The sequence below is a fragment of the Mycteria americana genome, chromosome 2 (assembly GCF_035582795.1).
Source record: "Mycteria americana isolate JAX WOST 10 ecotype Jacksonville Zoo and Gardens chromosome 2, USCA_MyAme_1.0, whole genome shotgun sequence".
NCBI lineage: Eukaryota > Metazoa > Chordata > Aves > Ciconiiformes > Ciconiidae > Mycteria > Mycteria americana.
In genome coordinates, this window is record NC_134366.1 from 46,632,845 (window position 1) to 46,654,654 (window position 21,810).

Consider the following 21,810-nt stretch of genomic DNA (forward strand, 5'->3'; position numbering starts at 1 on the left):
GTGTGTTGCATATACCTTTTAAAATTGTGACAGCTGCAAATGTTTTTGTATCCTTATTATTAATTTATTTTTTCCAACCTAAAGTCTTCAATATAAAACACCGGAAAAGTCAACACACTTTGAATATATCGAGTTATGCTGGGAAAGAGCAGCAGTATAATTTTGCTTTGTAGTTACTCTTCAGCAAGAATATCAAAATACAAATCAATCTTAAACCAGTGCTTATCTAAAACTCCTGAGTAGTTATTACAAATCTCATTAGCAAGTTAATTCTAAGTGCATGCAATGCTAACTTTTAAGACTTCTCAAAACTCAAACATTTTATTGTAATGCCTTTAGTACATATAGCAGCTTTTTTCTACCAGAGGAGGGGGGAAATATTTGTGAGGAAATGAAAGTCTATTAGCTATTCTAGGTTTGATGGATAATGTACAGCATAGTAATGCAATTAGTGTTAAGTACTACCAGGGACATATATAAAAGTATATGTGCTTCTTTAAAAAAATAATTTCTCAATAACAATACATATATATATACACACACTATATGGCACTTGAAATTACAAACCCTAAGACATTTAAGCATATTTATCTTCTTTGTTGTCTCTGGATATCTCTAAAGTATATGAAAAAGTAATGCTGCTTAATTTCAGACAAAAGGGAAATTTCATATTCCTCAGACTTAAACATCATTGCATATTAATATTACAAAACAGAATTTGTTTTAAATGCTACTGAAGCAATATATAAAACAGAGCCTCATGCACCTTCAAAAAGAGTCATCATCCTCCTCTTCCCTCCAAAATTTTGAGATGGAAAATCCTTTAGCTTCTTCTTTATTCCTAACTGTGTGATAATCAAATTAACAATTGACTTCTGTACGTAAGCTCACAGAGCAAAAACATTTCTGGTTTTGTATGAGCACAATTCTCGATATAGAACTGCAAGGTAGAATAAAAATCAAGTATCTTGTTGCAAATTTAAGACTTTGCATCCCTCTTTTGCAAGTAACATAAAAGGTCCTCCTTTTCCAGAGTAAATCCTAAAGGACTGAAATTCTCCATTACATCAAACTCCACTTACACATTGATACTACAGTGAGGAAACAGAAATTATGCTGCCAGCAAGCAGTGCTATACACCAAAGCTGAACACAAGTAGAAGAGGGACAACAGATTTAATTTTGCAGAAAAGTCAGGCTAGGAAGCAGTTGAAACAAAGCCAAACCAATCTGCTTACACACCGTATTTCACTATCTAGTTAACAAAATGGAAAGTCTTAACTAAACAAAAGCCGTTTCACTGTTATCCCCACACTGCTACACTTCACTCCTCTGATGAGCTCCTCAAGTTTGGGGTTGTGCTCCTCAAAGCTTCTCTGTCCAAGGTGCTACTGTCTACAAAACAGTTTGATGTCGGTCCTTCTTGTTCCTGCCCTCAAAGATAGAGGAAGCCATAATACAAAACCCTGCCCAGCCTCCTCCCTTCTCACTACTCCAGGCAAAAAGTATGTTTACTGAGTAGAAAATGGAGTATCACTAAATGTTCTGCTACAATACAGAATTTAGTAGAATGGTCACCCATAGATGGGAAGGATGGGCAATGAGGCGAATGAATTGCCTTCTGTGGATGCAGGCAAGCAAGCACTTATCTATGAACTGCTACTTAAACTGTTCAACCATAAACTATCGCATTAGAGAGAACTTAGGCTCTCTATTACAGACCATCTCTAAACTTTCAGTTAAACATTTTAAAATTAAATATATTTACTACTCACGCTATTTCCACATTTCTTTCAGTTTAGACAATGAAAACAGAAGTAGATTTTCTGTTGTCTTAAAACAAGATATTTCTTACTTCTCACAGAAGTCTGTATACAGAAGAGCAATCAATGTGTTATCTCCAGGACAGACATGACTTTTGACTTTTTATTTAAATTGTTTCTCCACTGTAAAGTGTCAAGTGTGTTTAAAATAGGGCAAGGCAAAGAAGCAAGAGGTGAATGTTTCTTTTGTGTCATCAGTATTGTTGGTCTGTCCCTCTTCCGTCCGGGGCTCTGATTTTTTCAACAGCTCTTTGAAAAGCCCTGGATGCACTTAGTTATGTGTAATCTATAATCCTACTGGTTCCTTGATGGAGTTTTTTTGTTTGCTTTTTAAAACCATCAATTAAAATTCAGCTTGATATGGGAATTATACAACTCATGTCTAAGAATTATGTTCAAGCAAGGCCAAGCAAAACTAGAGATAATGGTCCTGACTAACCCCTTCTGCCCCCCAAAAAGGCGTATTTTTGTGAACTAGCTTTATACTTTTTACAAAACATAGACAGCTTCTGGGCAGAACAATTCATGACATCTAATATTTCTAACATAAAATACTGAATATTTTTATTAATAGAAAAAACCCACCTCACTTAAATATGATAGCACAAAGTCATCAAACCCAAACCTGAGTTATCAAGTACAGCAAAGATGCCTTCCCAGAATCACAGAGTAATCTGTATTCCATGCCATGTGGAATGTCTGAATCCTAACACAGTGGAGTGGAGATATAACAGTCTTCTTCCTACTAGAACCAAGCACATGTGTACTATAGCTGTTTTCAAGATAAAACACTTCTCACAAGCTAATAACTGCCTTTTCCACAGCCACATACTAGAAAGAGACTTGCTTATACATACTATAGTAATTGAAGAATGCCTTTTGCAGAACAAGACCAAAATAATCAGAGTAGGCCAAATTTAGTTTGCTTTCAGAGAACTGAAGAACAAAATTAGTTATGCTGATGAGATCCTTCTCTAGGATCCCTGAAAACAATATGGAAGTTCACAATAAGCAGGTCATATCAAGGCTTCAAATAACTTGCCACTACATTATAATTTACTCATTGGACAAAAAACTTCTCCTCCAAGTTTATTTTACTCCACCAGATAAGTCTTTCCCCTCACATATGACTCATTTGGTATCTTTGTGGCACTGAAAAATTAAATAGCTTTTCTGAGGAGCACCTTAATTGCATTTCTGCTTTACAACATGATAGAAAGTAGATTGTTGACAACTGTTCCAGCATGCCTTTTGTTTGTCAAGTCCTGCACCACAAGAACACACAGCCTGACTGTGGAAACAGGTACAGCAGTCACAGTGTTACTTATGCTTGGAGAAACCCACAGTCAGAGAAAGCCAACTATTGCAGAGAATTCTATAATGAATACGAACAGCATACATCTCTAATGCAAGCCTTCTCCTTTAACACAGCAGTAAGTCATCTAGTGTATTTTTCCCAGGTTCACTACCAAAATAGAGTAATCCTGTGTTACTATCAAAGGGACATCTTCATCGGTGCTCCTGACACTAACCTGCCTCGAGAACAGAGAAGCACATTTCCTTTCACTGTTCCTCACCTTTGGAGCTATTTCAGACATAGATCCAGTAATCAGCACCTCTGGCAAAGCAGAGATAAATTAAAATAAATGCAACTCAAAAATTTCAGAACTTCCCGAGCTGTTCTAAGTTTTACTACACATCATCCATGTAATTCTGGCTTTTTGGAAAGGTATTATAGCAGAAAGGACACTACAAAGAAGTACTACTTAGTTCTAAAAAAATGTAGCTGCAAAACAAGCAATTAGAATTTTATCTAGGTCAATGCCCTATCAAAACAATTGACACTTTAGAAGTGTAACTCTGCTGATTGAAACAAAACTTGGCTACATTTGGAAGGCTTTCATCGCCCGTAGAAGATGAAGTAGTTGCAAGAAGAGGAAGAAAAGAAGCTGTCTGACTCAACTTCTGCAGTACTAGAGAATAAAGAAACATTTGAGATGAACAATATGGACAGTATCAACAAGCAGGATTTCATCAGCTGTAATGACAAAGTGATCACAGCTAAATTTTCAGCTATTTGAATAGGAAAAAAAGTGGAAAAGTAATTTTTATAGCATTGAGTACAAACTTAAGTAAGCAAAGCAGATTTTATTTTATATATTCTAATGACAATTTGCTGTATCAGAACTTAATTTTGAAGTTCACCATATTCTGTGGGTCCACTGAAAGAAAGTAGCAAGCTAAAACTACTCTTCAAGATGTACCATTTTCTACAATAACAGCCATTCCCAATACATGTACACACAGAAAAGTGTACCTGTAAATTAGCTGTAGACTGTGGAAACTTCTTCTCAAGCATCCTGACAGCCACTGGACAGGAGCAGAGCTCAAAGATTCAAACAAAGAGGCCTGGCCCTGAAAAGTGAGATGTCTGGGGTAAAGAGAAAATGTGGACACAAGGCAGTTGAATACGTGCTGCCCACTAAACTCAAAGCCTTTATAACCAAGTGGGGTAAAATGCATAAAAAAACCCAAAATGCTAGTGATTCAGTAGCAGCGTTAAGGGTTCAATACAGACACTTGGAGTCAGGTGCACATGTGTCACTGGATGGTTTGACATCATTAGAATTGCAGGCAAAGATTCTACTATGCTTCAGAGACAGAGGAATGTATGAAATACAAAGCCAGATAGAAAGCAACTATTCAGTTCACTTGCAAGCTGGAAGCCTGTTTTCTTGTGCAGCCTGGAATGACTTTGAACACTACTGCTTGAATGCATACTGCAGTTTATTGGATAAATGATTAGGTTGGGTCTCTGAATCCAAGCCTTCACACATTCTATAGCACTATGGATTCCATCCATAACCTGTAATGGTGACTTTTTAGCTGCTTCCTCTATTCCACTTGCTGGTTCAGATATAATTATATCAGGAAGGAAATGAACAAGAGAGCTCCCAGTTATAAGCATCGGTTTTCTCATCACACTCAACAAAAAGCATCTCCTCTGATCAGCTACCTTTATTACACAAGTGAGCAGAAGAGACAGTCCAGGAGAAAAAAAGAAAAAAAAAAAATCCAGCAACAACAACAAAAACACATTCCTTTGGCTATCTGCAAAAAGTAGCTAGAAATGTCACTGAGAGCATCCAATGTTCTTAAAAAAACAGGGACATGTTACATTTTCTGCTGGTATAGTTTGCTAAATGAGGTAGCTATGGTCACTATGACAGCACTGGCTAGGAATCAGAGCATACTTGCCTTACAGAAAAGTTTAGGAAAGCTTGCATTTTTATTATTTGTTCATACAAGAACAGAAAAATGCTTTTATGCTACATGCGGTGCCAATCAAAGTTTAAAGTCTTCACAGAAAAATAGTTATTGAAAAAATATCTGCAAGTGAAACAATTTTGGAGAAGTAAAACTGTAAGTTAATTAATTTTTTTGGCTAATTTTGAGCAGAGAATTACCAGTATTATATGTTAACCTTCACTTCACAAAACTATGTGCCATATCTAGAGATGAACATTTGGCATTCCAGTTTCCTTTAGTTATTTCTGTGATGCCTTGAACTGCTTTCCAGGTTTTTAAAAATGAGATGTTAACATACCTAAAAATAAATACTGGAATAGCAGAATTAGCATGCCAGGCACAGCCAGGTTCCCAGAACAGCTAGGCATAGAAGTATATGCAGTGTTTGAAAAATAGAAGTGCTGTAGGCAAATTAGAAAACTTGTCCTAGCAAACAAAAGAACACTAAGTGGTGGGTTTTTCTGGTTGTTTTTTCTATGGGGTTTTAGGGGAAGGAGTGAGTTGGAGGCTTTGGGGATGTTTTATTAATGCAGTTTGTATTGAAAATAAGCATTCATTTGTCACTATATATCATGTTTCAGCTGGGAAGTTTTGACCAATATAAACTGTTCATCCTGCAAATATTTGCCTACCACAAAATGAGTGAAAACCATCAAGACCCTGGTCAGCTTTACAACTCCTGCTTAAAAGCATTCAAAGAATGATGAAACTGTAAATAGTCATGGCAAGAAGTGATCTGTATTAACAACAAAAGCTAGTACAAAACTAAAGGAACAAAGCTTAAAAATAGAGGAAATGTGAGATAACAGAGAAATTGCAAACACACAGCTCAAGAACCTGAAGAGACAGAACTTCACATACTGAATCTGTCCAACAGAGAATACAGAAGACCTCTCCTTTTCCTGTGGCAGTATGCTTCAGGAGCAGCATCATGACTTGCAAGTGAACAGCAAAGTGCAAGACATGGATCAGGTATTCTCACAAAGTACATGGCCACGGTCCTCACCAGCCAGTCCTCGGATCTGATACTCTTTTTCCTAAATACATGCCAAACTTTTTTTTCCTTGGACCATATCCTTCTAGAAAACACAATTCTTAAGAAAGAACTAGAATTTCTTACACAAATCCACACATCTTAAAAAAATGCATCAGTCAAAAAAGAAAAAAAAAAAGTGTTACATTAAGTCATTCTATAAGCTCTACCTAAACAGGTAAAAAGAAAATTTCTATACAACAGATTAAACATTACAAACTAAATGAGTGTTTGGAAACATTCTACGGTGCCCCCTCTAGTTCTGAAGGAAGCACAGTCTCCAGTTATTGAGTACTAAGGATTGTCTGACTATGAAGAGAGAGGAAAAACAGGACTGTAATCTTCTTGACAAGAATCACAGCTTGAAGAAGAATCTTCCAACTTCAATAAGGACAATCATACAATGTAGTTTCAAAATATCACATTAAAAGTTGTCAATCATTACAAAATCTTTCCTTTCTTTAATATCTATAGAACTTCCAATCTCAATGTCCTACTTAATTACATAACATAAAAAGCAACAAATTAAAGGGGTAGTAAGTCCTGTAACAGGTTCACTAGACCATCCCATCATCCTTGCAGTTTTCTCTGTCACAGTCCGTTTTAAGTCACCACTCAGCTTATCAAAACAGGAAGAAAAGGGTCACAGTGATTGCTTTAGGATTATAGAGGAAAAAGCCCTAACTTGAAAAACCTCAAGAGGGCACAAACCACAAGACTACATAGAATCAGTGTGCATAGAGTTCACATGAATATCTGTACTGGGTTTTAACCATGCTTCCAAATACTAACATACAATTCTTTCTGGGGCCAGGGAGGTTGGCAAAGGAGGGAAGAAGCAGCTAGTTAACAAATCCATCCACTCAGATTCATTAAATTGTCTACTGGCAATAGTATTTAATAGTCTTTCAGCCAAAAAAAACCCCCACTAATAATAAAAGCAATAATACATACACACACACATTTGAGAGCATCCATTTCTCCTCCTCCCCCGTGAAGTTTTTAATTTTGCTTGACATACCATTTTTCTTCTTTCCCTCAGCTCTGAATAATAGCTGGATCTCTCATTATCGCCCTATCAAAGTCCCATCCTGTAACTCCTAATCCTTGCCAAACGCAAGGTTGGACTAATGCACTGGGTGGAGATAACAGAACACAATGAAAGCCAACAGCAGTAAACGATGCTGCTGCACAACTTGATGATGATATCGCTGCTGACAAGCTCGGTGCATGTGGGCAGGACACAACCAACACGCCCATACAGCCTACCCCGCCCTCCAGCCAACAGGGAGCAGCCGTCATTGATACCGTACGGACCACGGAAGCAGTTTTTATGCTTGTATGACACACCGTAAGGACCAGCAAGCAGCACTGGCTGCACGAACGAGGGAGCTTTCAGAAAAGGTTGAAGGACCCGCACGCACCCCGAAGTCAATACTCATCGGGGGAGAAAGACAATAAAAACCACCCTTCCAAGCCATCTCTACCTAAGGAACTGGAGAGCTAGGGTGGGGGAAGGATAGTAAGGGTATTATGGCGAGGTACCTACGATGAGTGGGATATCTAAAGCATCTCTGGATATTGGATATCCAAAATGAAGCAAACACATGCAAGGGAGGAGGCCAGCACCTTGCCACCATCAACCCCCGCCCCCCGCTTCGGGCACTAAACAAGAGAAGCTCCAGACGCCCAAGAGAGGGTTAAGGAGCAAGCCTGCGTGCGGCAGGGAGGGGAAGGGGATCAGGATGCTTTCCTCACCCAGCAGGAGGACGTTCTTCCCCGAAGGCAGCTTAGAGCGGGAGCGCGTGGACACCTCACTGAGGATGCAGGACCTGGCGCCGAGAGACGACAACGCTTAGGAGGGGGCTCCCGCTTCCTCCCGGCCCCCCACCCTCACCACCTCCTGGGGGCGGAAGGCATGGGGGACGGGGGGCAGGGCAGGAGTTGCCACCACCAAGGGGAGTAGCCCCCCCCTTAGCTCACTGACTGAGAGGGACTGAACGCCAGGAGGGGGGATTAGCCAGCCCTCCCCCCCCCTCCCCCACAGGGCAAGGAGTCGCTGCGAGGGCGGTAACGGTCAGCGCGCGCCCCGGTCCCCGGCCGCGGGGCGGGGCGGGCGGTTACCAGAGGTTCTGCCCATCGTCCTCATCGCCGCCTGCCCGCAGCTCCGCGTTGTTGTTGGTCGTGGTCGCAGCGGCGGACGAAGGAGAAGAAAAACCGGCAGCCGAACCGAGCCCAGACGAAGAGGAGCCGAAGGAACCGGCTCTCCCTACCGTCGCCGCCATCTTCGCTGCCTTCTCCCAGCCCCGCCGCCTCCCTGAGACGCGGAGCGGGCGGCGGCGGCGCGGCGGCTGACAGGAACCCGGATGTTGGGAGGTCGGGGGGCGGGGCCCGGGGCGGGGGCGCGCGGAGGTAGCTGCTGTGGTCCCGCGCGCGAGCGCTTCCCCCCTCAGCCGCTCCTTTTGAGGGGGTCACGCCTGCCTTCCCACAGGTCGGTACCTGGGGGTACCGACATTCCCGCCGTCTTCCCAGGTCTTTATCAGCCGCCCCGGGAGAGGAGAGGGAGACCGTGAGTGAGGGAGCAAGTGCCTTTCGTTCGGACTGTCTCCAGTGCAGGTCCCAGCCCCGCAGGCAGGGCCACCCTGGTGAAGTGAGGTGAAGCGGTCGTCGTCTGCCATTGTGCTGGTTCCTGCTGTGAGGTGTTGCTGTGGGGCAGGGAGCTGCTGCTGTGTGCCGAGTGCCGTTTGCTCCCTAGGCAGCCCCACCCCTGAAGGAAGCACCTTGCATCCAAGAAAAGTAAGTGCGGCTAGGGGCGAGACGTGCCTTTGTGGGTGGACTTGGTGGTCTTACCTTCTCCAAGAGGCCTACCCATTACTTGCTCTTCTCCCATAAGTATCGCCTTAGAGTTGGAAAAAAGTGGGTCAAATCACCATCATTTTCACAACTCAACTCTTGCTAGAAGTCTCAGAAGAAGCAAGCCAGCACGTCAGCTCTTTTCCCTCAATTTACAGAGGTAACATGTTTGCTAGGGTAACACATGAACGACTTTAAATTCCATAAAAATTCAATGGATGAATTTTGTCCATTCGATTCAGGAAAAACTTAACACGGGACATCTCCTTGTGTGCCTGTCTTTCAAAGAATGCACGTTCCCAGATGCTCTGGATATACAGAAAGGTTGTGGCAGTATTAGCAACTTAGGTATGCCAGCAGTTTGTACTTAAGTGTTTTCTTGCTGCTGGGTTTAATTTTTATTTTTCCCAGACAAGACTGCTTTTTAAGTTGTATTTTAAAATAGGAAAAAAATGATCCTTTTTTTTTTATCCATGTGTTTCTCTCAATGGCTTTCTGTTGCTTTGCAACCGAAACTGTGACATTCCTTTCATATGTTTTAGTAGAGATGAGGTGTTGGAACTTGCAGGTCACCATTCATGAAAGTAAATTGCAGTAAGGTCCTTTAGGTATAAAATAGCTGAAACATCGGTAGCCATATACTGAATTATAGGTACTTGTCATAACAGATGTACAGTTATTGGTCAGAAGTATTTTGTTGTGGACAGAATGCAGATGCAGAAACGTGGCAAAGTTTTGATGGAGATGTGTCATCCAGTGTCATCCAGTAAACGGTGACCACTAAATACAGGAATGCTGCTGAAAAGCCATGAAGAAAAAACACTTGCTGCATGACCCTAAATTTTCCCAAGACAGCAGTGCAAATTAGCTTCCCACAGTTGAAAGAGGGAGTTTCCGCTCCCATCTCTTCCCCTCTCTCCATGTGGCCTGCTGTGAATCCCCTTCTTCTGTTCTCTCTGGTTTTCATCACTGTTGGGTCAACTGATTTAAATCACTAAAATAGCAGAAAATTGATTACTAGAATGGTGGAAGAACTCTTCAGTGAGTTGAATCGGCTTGTGGAAAGGATTGGATGAGTGGCAGAGCCAGAACAGAGGGTGGGGAACAGAACTGACCAGAGAGTAAAGGAGAGAAGGAAGAGCAGAAGGAAGGAGGAGTTTGAATTTGGAAAGCAGTGGGATGGGGGGAATGCCCTTTTCAGTGACAGTGAACAGTTAGGTCGGCTCAGCTGCAGGTCAAGTTGCAGTTCTAAGAGAAAGGAAAAAAAACAAACAAAAAAACCCCAGCAGATTCTATAATACATTTCCTAACTGCAACAACTTCTAAGAGTACCAACTTTAGCTACCTACTTTAGTTAAAAGGAATAACATTGGTTTTAAGACAATTTGACAAATAGGTTGCTATTTATCTGGGTGTGTGGTCTTGAGATGTTTGTGAAGCTTTACTAAAAAGTGGAAAATCTCTAAAATTCAATGAATTAGCTTTTAACACCTCACTCACAAAGGCACTGAAAATAACAAGAGTTTTAAGCTACTTCATGTTGCTCATTATTTTAAATGATGTTCCATATCATATTGTTTCATGTGAACTATATTAAATTGAGGTATGTAAATGATATTCCCCTAGGACTTTTTTGAAACCAGAATGTGTATGACAGCAAGTAATATTTAAGTATGTGAAAGTAGTAGAAAATAAAAGGCTGCATGGAAGAATGATAATAAGAGCATATTGCTTTGTGCTGAGTAGGGAACATATTGATGTCGAGAAAAGATGGTGCAATTTTCCTGCTCTTCTGCTTTTATAGAGGCTAATGTTGCTATCTGGAAAAAGAAATATCTGGTGATGGTGAATCTACCAAAGATTATTCACAGTGAAAGAGAGACCACCTCTTTTCTTTCTCCCTCCTCCTTCCCCTGACATCCATTCACTCTGGAGTCTTTTTAAGGTGGCTTTCATTGTCTCATCCTCTTGTAATGGAGGATTTTGCTGTGTGCCTTTGAAAGAAATGTGTACAATCAAAATTCTCTGAGGATTCACTTACCAGATTGTCACACCTGACAGTTCTGATTATGATTGTGTGGTATATTTGCTACCTTTACCAGAAGCAATCCCTCCCTCCTATTCTGCCTCCTCTCCATTTTATTTCTCTCTCAGGAGCTGCAGAGGAGAAGGTAAAAATGGAAATTCTTGCTCATCATACTCTCAGGTTAGATTAAAAAAAAAATCAAGATGGAAACAAAAATGTTGAGAGAATCAAGTCTTCATCAACTGTGCAGTATGCTGATACAGTATCTCAAATTATTCATAGAGTTAGCTGTGCAGCATGATAGGAAGATGAAATTTAGGAAAAGCCTGTAATGAAGATAAAGCAACCATAGAAAAGAGGGGGAAAAAATCAATAAGACATTATTTCCTTTCCTCCCCTGTAAAATAAGTTTCTGTCTGGCAAAATGATCTTGTGAATGTATGGGAACGACCATTCCATGCAGCCTTTTCTGAAAGGTAACTGTGAACAGGAACTGATGTTAATGATGCCCAGCAAATATAAAAGCCTCATTTTCTCCTACCTCACCCAAGCTGTAGCTGTTTATCCAGGCACATTAAATATAAAGCCTTCCCCAACTATCAAATTGTAATTTTTAAAGTTATAAGTTTAAAGTATGTTTTCTTACTTAAAACTACCATTCTGATTTGATAGTATCTTATACCCAGTCAGTGTTACACTTGCAGAGGTAGGTATGGCTATGCAGGACATACAAAGAATGAAGAACCAGGTCCATCAACTATGATGAGAAATAACATTGTGTCAGCTGTTGATTGTTAGCAACAGTTTTAACTTGAAAAAGCATTGCCAATGGCTTAACTATATGCATATGTAGAGCAAACTGCGACAACATCTCACTGGCAAAATAATGTAATTTCCTAATACAGGCATGATCTGCATCCCTCTGTGAGCTGCCCTGGGGTGATGCCGAAGTGCAGACCCTGAGAGGGAGTCAGTTGTGTAGCTGTGAGCTAGCTATGCCATGCTGATCGAGGAGGGACCAACAGGGAAAGACACCTCCTGCACACAGCTGGTTAGCAATTGGAGAAATGGAATCTTGGTTTCTCTCATATTCTGTGCCTTTTCAGTTTCTGATGTGCTTTGATTATTCTGTACCCCTCTGCTTGTTCTTAACATAGGGCTCCTTGTTGGCTGTCTCTCTTCATGTGAAAACTTTTTGTCTGAGTTAGCATTGTATGAAATCCAGAAAGTAATGGGCCAGCTTCTCTGTCTGCATCTATTGTCAGTGGCCAAATACTATAAAATCGGTTGTGAATTTAGAAGGCATTTTTTAATAAGCCTATGGAAATGAATTATTATAGTTCAATTACATTTTAAAGATCCGTTTTTGTTTTGGGTTGTTAGAGAAGTTTTGCCTTTAAGGCAAAACTGGCTTCTTAGCAATGTTGACCTTGTTGTTGAAACCAAAATCATAAAGGTCACAGTGCTCAATACATACTAGTAGTTCACTGTGCAGAAAGCATCCCTTTGAAAAGGCAGCGGTGAAGAAGCAGAATGCATAGAATTACCAACAAGGTGTTTTGTTGCTTTTGGCTGTAGTTTATCAAAAAGTACAAAACTAAACCTTAAAAAGAGAAAGACAAGTGTGATTTGCCATTATTTGTTGATCTGAATTTGTGTGCAATTAATATTCAGACAGCATTCATGAAGTTGGTAATGATTTTTGAAAGTGCCTTTTTTGTAGTATTAACAGCTAGTCATCTGAAACTTAATCTTGAAAGTGAATTACTGATTATCTTCTTGTTTACAATGCTCAAGTTATTCTGTCAGGAAATGAAAAATATTGTATGACTTAGCTGAATAGTTGACAATAGCACAAATTGCAAATGGATAACATTGACACAATTAATATTTCAATCTGTATGCTGAAATTTATTAAGATAAACTGTATGGATAATACTTAGGAATAATAAACACATCTCAGGAGACTTAATGGGATGAATCCATAAGGAGTATTAGACTATGACCAGTTTTGTGTATCACACTTCTGTTTTTCATTTGACCAAGTATAAGTCTTGTTATTTATTCAGTAATGTTTTTTTTGCTGGTTGGTAATATAAGCTCTGCAGACCATGCAGCAATGTACCACTTACTTCTAAATTTATGTTCTACATACTGCACTGTAAATTTTTAAGAATGTGCAGGGCTAACTAATTTTATGAAGCAGAGTATTATGGCCTGCTGCAAAGGAGACAAAGACTGTTTTATTTCACAGAGACAATATTTTATTTCTTTAATCTAAATTTGTGACCATTCTGCAGCAGAGCACCTCAAACACATGTTTAAGTACACCCTTAAATTTGCTTGGAATCAATGGGATTTAAAATATGCTATACATGTCTGGCTGATGATTAAAAATATGTGCTTGCTATGCATTTATAGAAGATAACTTCTGATCAGCAGGATCTGATCAGCCAAGTAAGCAAGTAAAGTAAGTAAGCATGCGCTTACTTTTTGTTGGGAGACCAGGTATGTTCCTTCTCAAGGCACATTCAGCTCTTTCAGGGCCACACGATATAAGTATGATTGTTCCTTTGGTCTGAGCAGGATCATTTCTTCAAAGAGAGAAATGTATTAGTTAAATTTTTTTTTAATGCAATGCTGTTTATTCAGAAAAAAATATATACAAATGAGTAATTTCTGTCATTACTGTAGAGACAGTCAGCAGCAGGCACTTCCTTGTGCATTACTTACAATTCTGCTCCTTTAGTCAGTTCTTTACCTCAGGGAGCTGAGTGAGTGCTTCTCAAGTAGCTGGTTTGCTTTATACTGGCTATTTGGTTGTCAGATGGCATGGCTACTTGGATAGGTTGTCACAAAACAAGGAAAGATGTCTCTTTGTGGTGTGGTAGCTACTTCATGCATGTTGTCTCAAGGTATCTGTGAAGAAATTTGTATTTGCTCTGTCTTCAGTAGGAATAAGGTAAGATAATTTCCATTTACTGCAAAATAAGAGTGTTCATAGAGACAGTTAGTGCCAAGTAGCTAAAGTGTAAACCTGTACTCAGGCTACCTTGCAATAATTTATGTAAACATGCTCTTCTAAGCAGGGGTTGCCAAACTGTCACCTAACTGCTCTGTTGTGTGGTCTGAGAATCTCTCATCTACGGGACTTGGTTTCTAATTGGTCGTTTCCCTCTGGCCCAGTCCTTGGGTGGTATTTCCAAAACTGTTTATAAAAACCTTAAAAGGGGTTAGTGTTTCAAAATTCGGAGTCCTCCTTTGAAGACACTAAGCATTTTTAGCTGCCACCTAAGTAAGCATTCGAGAGTGTTCAGCTTGGAAAGAAATATTCCAGTTATGTGAGTGTTGTATTAAATATATTGGGTTTAGGTTTTCATCATATCAGTGACTTAATGATCTTGAGACCTGCTCCCATTTTATCCTGCCTCTGCACAGAAGAGATTACTTGTTTTGTTACTTGCCAAAAGACATCTCTTATTTTCAATTTGCTATCCGTTAAAAAGCAAAAACTTTGGAATATGTTTTATTTATTTACACAAACTGATGTGATTCCCTCCATTTTTCCCTTTAAAAGCCTAGTCATTGAAGGTCTACAGAGTTCAGAAATATATATATGTATATACTTACTTAAACTGCTGGGTTAGAAATTGCTATTTTAACTAAGTGATATGTTGTTTCATATGTTGGATGAAGATATTCTTTTTCATATTTCTCTTTCTGTGAATTCTGAATAATATCTCTGGTAAGGATGATGTCCTTTTCAATAAAACTGCCTGTTAAAATCATCCTCAGAACTACGTAAATGGACGACTTCGGTTAGTATAATCAAGTTATGAATATAGGACTAACCTGTACTCTACTCTCTGTGAATTGATAGAAAAATGTAGCCCAAATGGAAAATAAAAAAAAATTGGCAATATGGAGAATTGCCTTAGAATAGCCTCACAGTGTCTTAGGATGTTGGTTTTTTTTTTAAAAAAAAAAGTTATTAATGTGATGAGAGGGGGAATACTGGCAGTAAGAGTTCTCACTTGAAAGCAAACCTTAAAGAAATAATATATTCAGTAAACAGAATTATAAAGGTTCTTTAGAGTGGAAGAAGGCTTGGTTGTTTTGGGTTTTTTTGGCTTTTATTTAAGTCCTGAAGAAATCTATCCTTATGGTGTCTTAAGAGATGTTATACACAAAAACAGTTAGCAGAACTGCACCCAGAGTGCCAAGATGTATTGTCCAAACACCTTTTTAACATATAAGGCAACATTTTAAAAGTAAGGAGGGAAAACAAAAAATCAAGTCATGAGTGGAGAAAATCAGATCTCAGCACCAGGCATTTGTAGCTGTCCTTGAGATAAACAGAGTGATGGGACAGGGCCATGTGATGGCCCTTTGCCTGACTGGCTAAAAATAAACATTGTACACACTTCGTATGCATCTCTCCCTTTAATGTGTGGGAGGACAGAAAACTCTACACAGGAACAGATGCTCCGCTCTTGTCCCTTTCACGGCAACCTCCCAGGTTCTTATCCCTGCCCTTTACTCGGTGAAGCTATGCTCAAGTGAAAGGCCTCTGTTTGATTCTTAATCCCTATATGATGGGAGCAGGTCTATGGATGTAGCTGAGGATTAACTGGTCTTTTAAAATAATGCTAATTTTCTCTGCATTTAAAAGTATGTGATTCAGGCTTTTATATAAAATAAAATTTAAAAAAAAACCAAAACAATATAGTTTTATTTATTCACAATAAAAGAATAAATCTTGCACCTCAGAGCTAATAAAAACAATTTCTCATTACTTTGGTAAGAATCTTGCCAGTGTAAAGAAAAAGGATCAAATCTTACTTCATGGAAGTACTATGCTATGAAAGTGATTCACAGCAAGAATACCTGAGTCAGTGGAAGTATAAAAAAAAATACAGGAAGGAAAGATTATTGTTTTGTTCAACATGGCATATTTTGTAAGAAATTCAGATTTCTTTGTCAAAGAAGTGTTTACTGATAGTTGTTCAGCATTCTGTTTCTCATTGGGGATTGCTGGGTTTGGTTGAATTTTTTTCCCCAAATTTTTGCAAACTGCCAATTTAGCATCTGTCTTTAAGATGATGATTTATTGTGGAAACTTGCTGACCCTTGACTGTAGGAATACAGTAAAAGTATTTTAGCTAGGTATTCTGAAGGCTTTGAAATGAGTATTGATGTTTATTAATGCAATGCTCCGTGTTTTGGAAAGAGATTAACAATGGCACTTCAGTTGAAGAATTTGTTGGGTTCACATCACATTACATTCAGATTGCATCTGAAATCTCCAATTACTTTGTTTTGCCTTTGGACAGATGTTAAAAATGCTAGTCAGGAACGTTAAGGGCTTGTTGCATAGGTATAGAGATTCAGTGGTGGTGAGGCACATTATGGGGCTGATTCTTCTCTTGACTTGAACTAAATCAGGTGAAACCTCTCTTAAGCCAGAGGTATTGCAGCAACGCAAAATGAGCGTGAAAGGGTAGTCAAGCACAGAGACTTTCTGCAGGCTGTTTCCTCTTATTCATTCATTGCTTCAACATGTGAGGAACACAGAAGCCAGGTACAGTGCCAACAGGACATCTATCATGATGGCAGAAAGGGAGTGAGGAAGTACCACTGCCCTGCTTCCTCTGCTAAGCAAATACAGATCTCTCTCTACTTACATAGTCTGATTTCAGATATGTGTTATAGATTTCCAAAATATATGTTAAAGGCTGCAAGTTGTAACCATTATAAATTACTTTAAAATAAACGTTTTGTGGTTTCATATTGTGGTAAGTACATATAGTCTGCATATTTGACTTTAGTAATATTTTTACCTTGCTTTCATAAGAATAAATATGCATATACAGCTATTATTGTTATGTGGTTATATTCAATAACTAAACTTAAATTTGCGCAGAAGGCCACACATTTTTAAAAAACCCCTCAATTTTAAATGCTTTTCAGTATGTCCTTTCTCTAATCCACTGTGTCTTTCACAGGCCTTTTCCTCTCACAATTTCTAATTCATCTATAAAACATGAATGCCCCTCATCCTCTCATCCACCAAGTTACTCTGGGCCATTAGGGCCCTGGAGCTTCTCATGTTTTCTTTGCTTTGTGATAAAGCTTTTCCTATGTCCCTGTGTTTTGGAGCCCTTTTCTGACCTCAAATCCTTTTTTAACATTTATGTTGATCATTGTGCTAGTCTTCCCTTCATGCTTGTGTCAGGATAGAGCCCACTGTCCAAGCAATTGCTCTCATTCCCACCCCTAGACCGCTGCCCTTCCTCAATTCAAAAGAAGTGCTAACTAATATGACAGTCAAGCATTCAGTCAGATAAGTGGTAGAATTCCTGAAACCACATTCTCTGTGCAGTGTCTGTTAGTAAGAGTGACTTGCAGTAACAAATCTGCAGTGTGGAACAGAGCCAGAGGAACCATGAGGAATGAAAGACGTCCAGGCTAGCTAAGCAAATTGGATTGCATAGGGGAAAGATCGGAACATGCGATAAATTAATATAGACTGTTCTTAAAAAGAAAAAAAAAAAAGTGCAGAACCTTTGTCAAGTGTTCTGTCAATCTTCATTTCCTACTGTTTTAATGTTTTAATGGCATTTCTTCCCTTCTCAGGCATCCCTTAGGAACTCTTTGATGATGATACCAGTTATCTGCCACTACTATATTAAGGAAATGTTTCTTCCAAAATGATAAGAAGTGATGTCATTCTCATAATAGAGTTGTCACTAAGCTTCAGAGTCATTGTGGTGACTTGCAGGGCTAAGCATTCCAGCAAAGCTGTCAGTGCAAACTCTGAAAATCTTTTCAGTTTGCGTGTCAAAGATTATCATAGACTTTGGTATGCATGAAAAAAATTAGTCCGTTCCATTTGCATTCCAGAAAGGCAAATCAGTACAGAGTCAGTGAGGAGAAAGAGTGTGGTGACCATGGGATTAGAAGTGTACAGTGTGAGATTAAGAGCATAATTATACTACACAGTGAAGTATGGTATAGAAATAATTCATCTAACCACCACTAAACTATTTCCAGAAGTTAATTAGTACAGCCACGTTAGTTTTTGGCATCGAATACATGTTGAGGAAGACTGGCTGTCTTGGTGACAGGACACATCAGCTTGAAAGGAATGTGCTAACATCTCTATACAGCTCTTAGAACCAGGGGCATGCGGGTATAGAGTGTCTGCAGTGTGCTGCACTGACTGGCATGGTGTCCCAATCAGCTTGAACCTCTTCACATTGCATACCATGTTGTAAGATAGATGTGCTGCAAAAGAGCTTGACTTGATTAGCTAGGCAAAATGAGTATTAACAGAAGATACGATTTCTTTCTCTGAATGTACCACCACAGAGGTAAAGCTCTGTTTAAACTAAGGGACAGTGTTAGTAGAAAAGCATAAGTCATTGACTGACTAGGAATATATTGAGTCTAAAAATCAAAAAGAATTTTCTGCTAGGGCAGAGATGCTTTGAGACTACCATCTGATCGAGTAGTTATAAAAGGGGATCAGGTCAGTTTCTGAAAGGGATCAAGTGATAAGACTGCAAGTCTAAGAGTGGATCACTTGCAGTGATTCAGGAGTTCCCTTCTAGTCCTGTGTTCCTAAGTCTCACAATTCTATTCAAGTGGCAGAGTCAACAATAAATTCCACCATTGAATAATCTGGGAAGAGCAGGGTCCTAATTATAACCTTGTGGAGTAATAATCTGCTCTTATTTTTGTAAATATGTTTCAACTATTGTGTATATATATATTTCAGTTAACGGAGTTGAGGGGTGAAAGGAGTAGGTTCTCTGGTAGCCAGAGTATATAACCTTAAAAATGTGTAGGGAATTAGTCTGCTTCAGTTGTACAGTTAATGAAACAATTTTGTTTAATCTTGATTCTTTTTAAATAACAGTGATAGAACCAGGGAGGTCCTGGTAAAATTTCTTGTAAAACTATGCCAAACAATATACATCATGATTTCAGTCATTCTAGTCATGAGGACTTGAGAACTGCTGAATTCAGCAGATGAAAAGTCCACCTAACCTAGTATCCTGTCTTAGTAAGTAGATACTTACAGAAAAACTGTACGGAGGTAGTCATGCTTACAGTGACTTTTCCATCGTGCTCTCCTAGCCTTCAGTGGCTAGGAGGCTCTTTTGTTTAATAGTTACTGCTGACCTACTGAATAGAACTGCTGAATTCATGAAGTCATGATTTTTTTGATCCGTGTGCAGTTTGGGCCTCGCAATATCTGATGAAAATGAGTTTAGTTTATTATTACCAAAAAATGTGCATGCCTTCCAATATTTATATTACAAAAACTAGTGAATAACTGTTCCGAGCTCACCTTTTTCATAAAACTCATGACTTAGATATGTCTCTATCATATCCTTCTTCAGATATTTTTCTAATTCTACCGTAAATTTTTTGATAATGGAATGACTAAAACTGCATATAGTATTCATAATGTGTCTGTGGCCTGAATGTGTACAGGGCAGACTTTTCACGTTTGTTCTCTGTTAATTTTAAAATAATTCCTAAGTTTCTGTTTGCTTCTTTAAGCACCAGATGTTTTCAGATTTCTTTCCTGGTGATACTGACTAACACCTCATGTATATACGTATACGTGTATTTTCCCTTCCTCTCTTGATGTGCATTACACTTACTGACACCGAACAGCCTCTGGCATTTTATCACCCATTCAGTATTGAACCATCCTCTGAAGCTTTTCATAGCCAGCTTTAGATTTCCTCAGCCTAATAGTTTTGTGTCATCTGATTTTTTTTTTTCTTTGTCTTATTTTTCCATATCATTTATGAATATATTGAAGGACCCAGATCTCTGTTGAGCCTATGTCAGTGGATCCTGATACTTTCTTAGTGTGAATATTTCTTTATGAAGAAAAGAATACAAGCAATATAAAATCTGACCTATAAAAATCACTCATCCTTTTTTTTTCTTCTTCCTAAAATGACTCTTTAGCATTTTAGTTTCATTGTTTATTTATTGCATAAGTAGATGCATTTTTAATTCATTTTCACGATGTAGTTCTGCTTTTCAAAGGATTCATAGGATAATGGGAAAACAAGACAACAGAAATTCACTGCTATTTGATGATTTAATTATCACACATGTTGAGTTTAATGGCTATAATTAACATTTTTATTTCATCAGAGTGTGGGATTCTGGCACATACTGACAACTGAGAGTGATTGTTAGGAAAAAGTATATAAAAGAAGCTGCTCTTTTTATGTTTTGAATGTTAGCATGTAAAGGTTGTCTTTGACTGTCTACAATCTTCTATTGGCTTAATCCACTGTGCTTACTTATTAAGCTATGAATACCTGCAAATCCTTTAAAGGATTAACTGTATCTGCCTGTTAAGCTTTCCAAGGCAGATAAAAATAACTGCAGGCTGATTCTACTGACACACTAAAAATTGGACCTACTCTACATTTTATGTTGTATTTGCTGCTGCTTTGACAGATGCAATACAGTCTGGAGGTATTTAAACCTTCTACGAAGATTCAGGTTGACCAAGTGCTCTTGAAACCCCCGTTATAACTAGAAGCTGGTTTCCCTTACAGTCCATAGAAAATCAGCATTTGTTTTGTCTTGCAAAAAGTGGCAGTGAGCAAGGGCATATAATGTGGAAAAAGAAATTCAGCTTAATATCAATGCATGAAGTAAAGGTATCCTTCTCTGTAGAATAGGCCATGACTTACACAAGGTGGTCTGACCAGTTCCTGCAGTGCAGTCCTTTATGTATGACATGGCTTTTGCTAGCTTCAATCATTGACTTCAGAAAATGTGGATCTTTTCCACATTTACATAATTATTGTTACATTCTAATACAGTATGAGCATGTGTGCTGGATGCTGCTAGATATTATTAGGAAGGGAGCCAAACAGATGAGATTCACTGTAGTGGAAGCCTTACAAGGAATGCAGTTTCTCTTGGTGCTCCAGAGAGTGCATGAGACAGCAGTATATTAAAATGTGTACTGACTACCGCTGTGCTCTATTATTCCTGCTGGCTATCAGGGAAGAAGAGTTGGCCTTCATCTTCTTCCTTAGTCAAAGAAGTTAAATTGTGGGATATATAAAATGGAAACTTTGAGACAAGGCTTTTCACTTTTCATTGTCTTTTGCCAGATATTTTCTCTCTGAAGTCTTGTACTGGTACAACAAAAATTCCAGGTTGCAAAAGGGTATAATGCATGCTGGTATCTTCTTGTTGGCAAAGGGCAGAATACCTACTGTGGATCCTTCTTTGCTACAGCGATTCCTACCTTCCTTAACAGATTCTTTAGGTTCCTGCAAAAAAGCAGAAGTTAGAGTGTACATAACAGCTGAAACTGGTTCTAGCAGTTTTAAGAGCTGAAGGAACATAACATGGCATAAAACTACTTTGCTCCCAAGTGATAGGCCTCAGGCTAAATAATACTTAGGTGGGTACATGAATCCTGCATTTGTTCTGAGATGATGAAGGATGAATATTGAAAACCAAATGCAGTGAGATGCAGGTACTCATAGGGGGCAACTCTGTCAGCATTCCTTGTAATGAACTCCTGACTGTAAAGCAATACGTACTTGGATCATGGCTTGCTAGCCACCTGGTCAGAGTGTAAAGCATTGACACAAGTGCAGAAGGAAGATTGAATTCATCAGCGTGGATTCAACCTTCAATCCCAAAACAGTGTTTTACACAGAAAGGCTGCTAAACTTCTTCAGAGTTTAGCTACTCCAAGAGCTAAGT

General features: G+C 39.0%; 2 protein-coding genes across 2 annotated transcripts in view; one reads left to right on the forward strand and one right to left on the reverse strand.

Moving 5' to 3' along the window:
* The window catches only part of DYNC1LI1 (dynein cytoplasmic 1 light intermediate chain 1), a 30,046-nt gene extending 21,515 nt beyond the window's left edge, over nucleotides 1–8,531 (reverse strand). The window contains exons 1-2 of the mRNA XM_075493214.1: nucleotides 8,289–8,531; nucleotides 7,923–7,996 (exon numbers count right to left, since the gene is read on the reverse strand). Of these exons, the coding sequence (XP_075349329.1) occupies nucleotides 7,923–7,996; nucleotides 8,289–8,449 (235 nt within the window). The 5' untranslated portion in view covers nucleotides 8,450–8,531. The remainder of the gene's footprint in view (nucleotides 1–7,922; nucleotides 7,997–8,288) is intronic.
* A 69-nt stretch (nucleotides 8,532–8,600) lies between these two features.
* Nucleotides 8,601–21,810, forward strand: part of CNOT10 (CCR4-NOT transcription complex subunit 10) — a 64,737-nt gene continuing 51,527 nt past the window's right edge. Inside the window, exon 1 of the mRNA XM_075493212.1 lies at nucleotides 8,601–8,960. The gene's annotated coding sequence lies outside the window, so the exon portion shown is untranslated. The remainder of the gene's footprint in view (nucleotides 8,961–21,810) is intronic.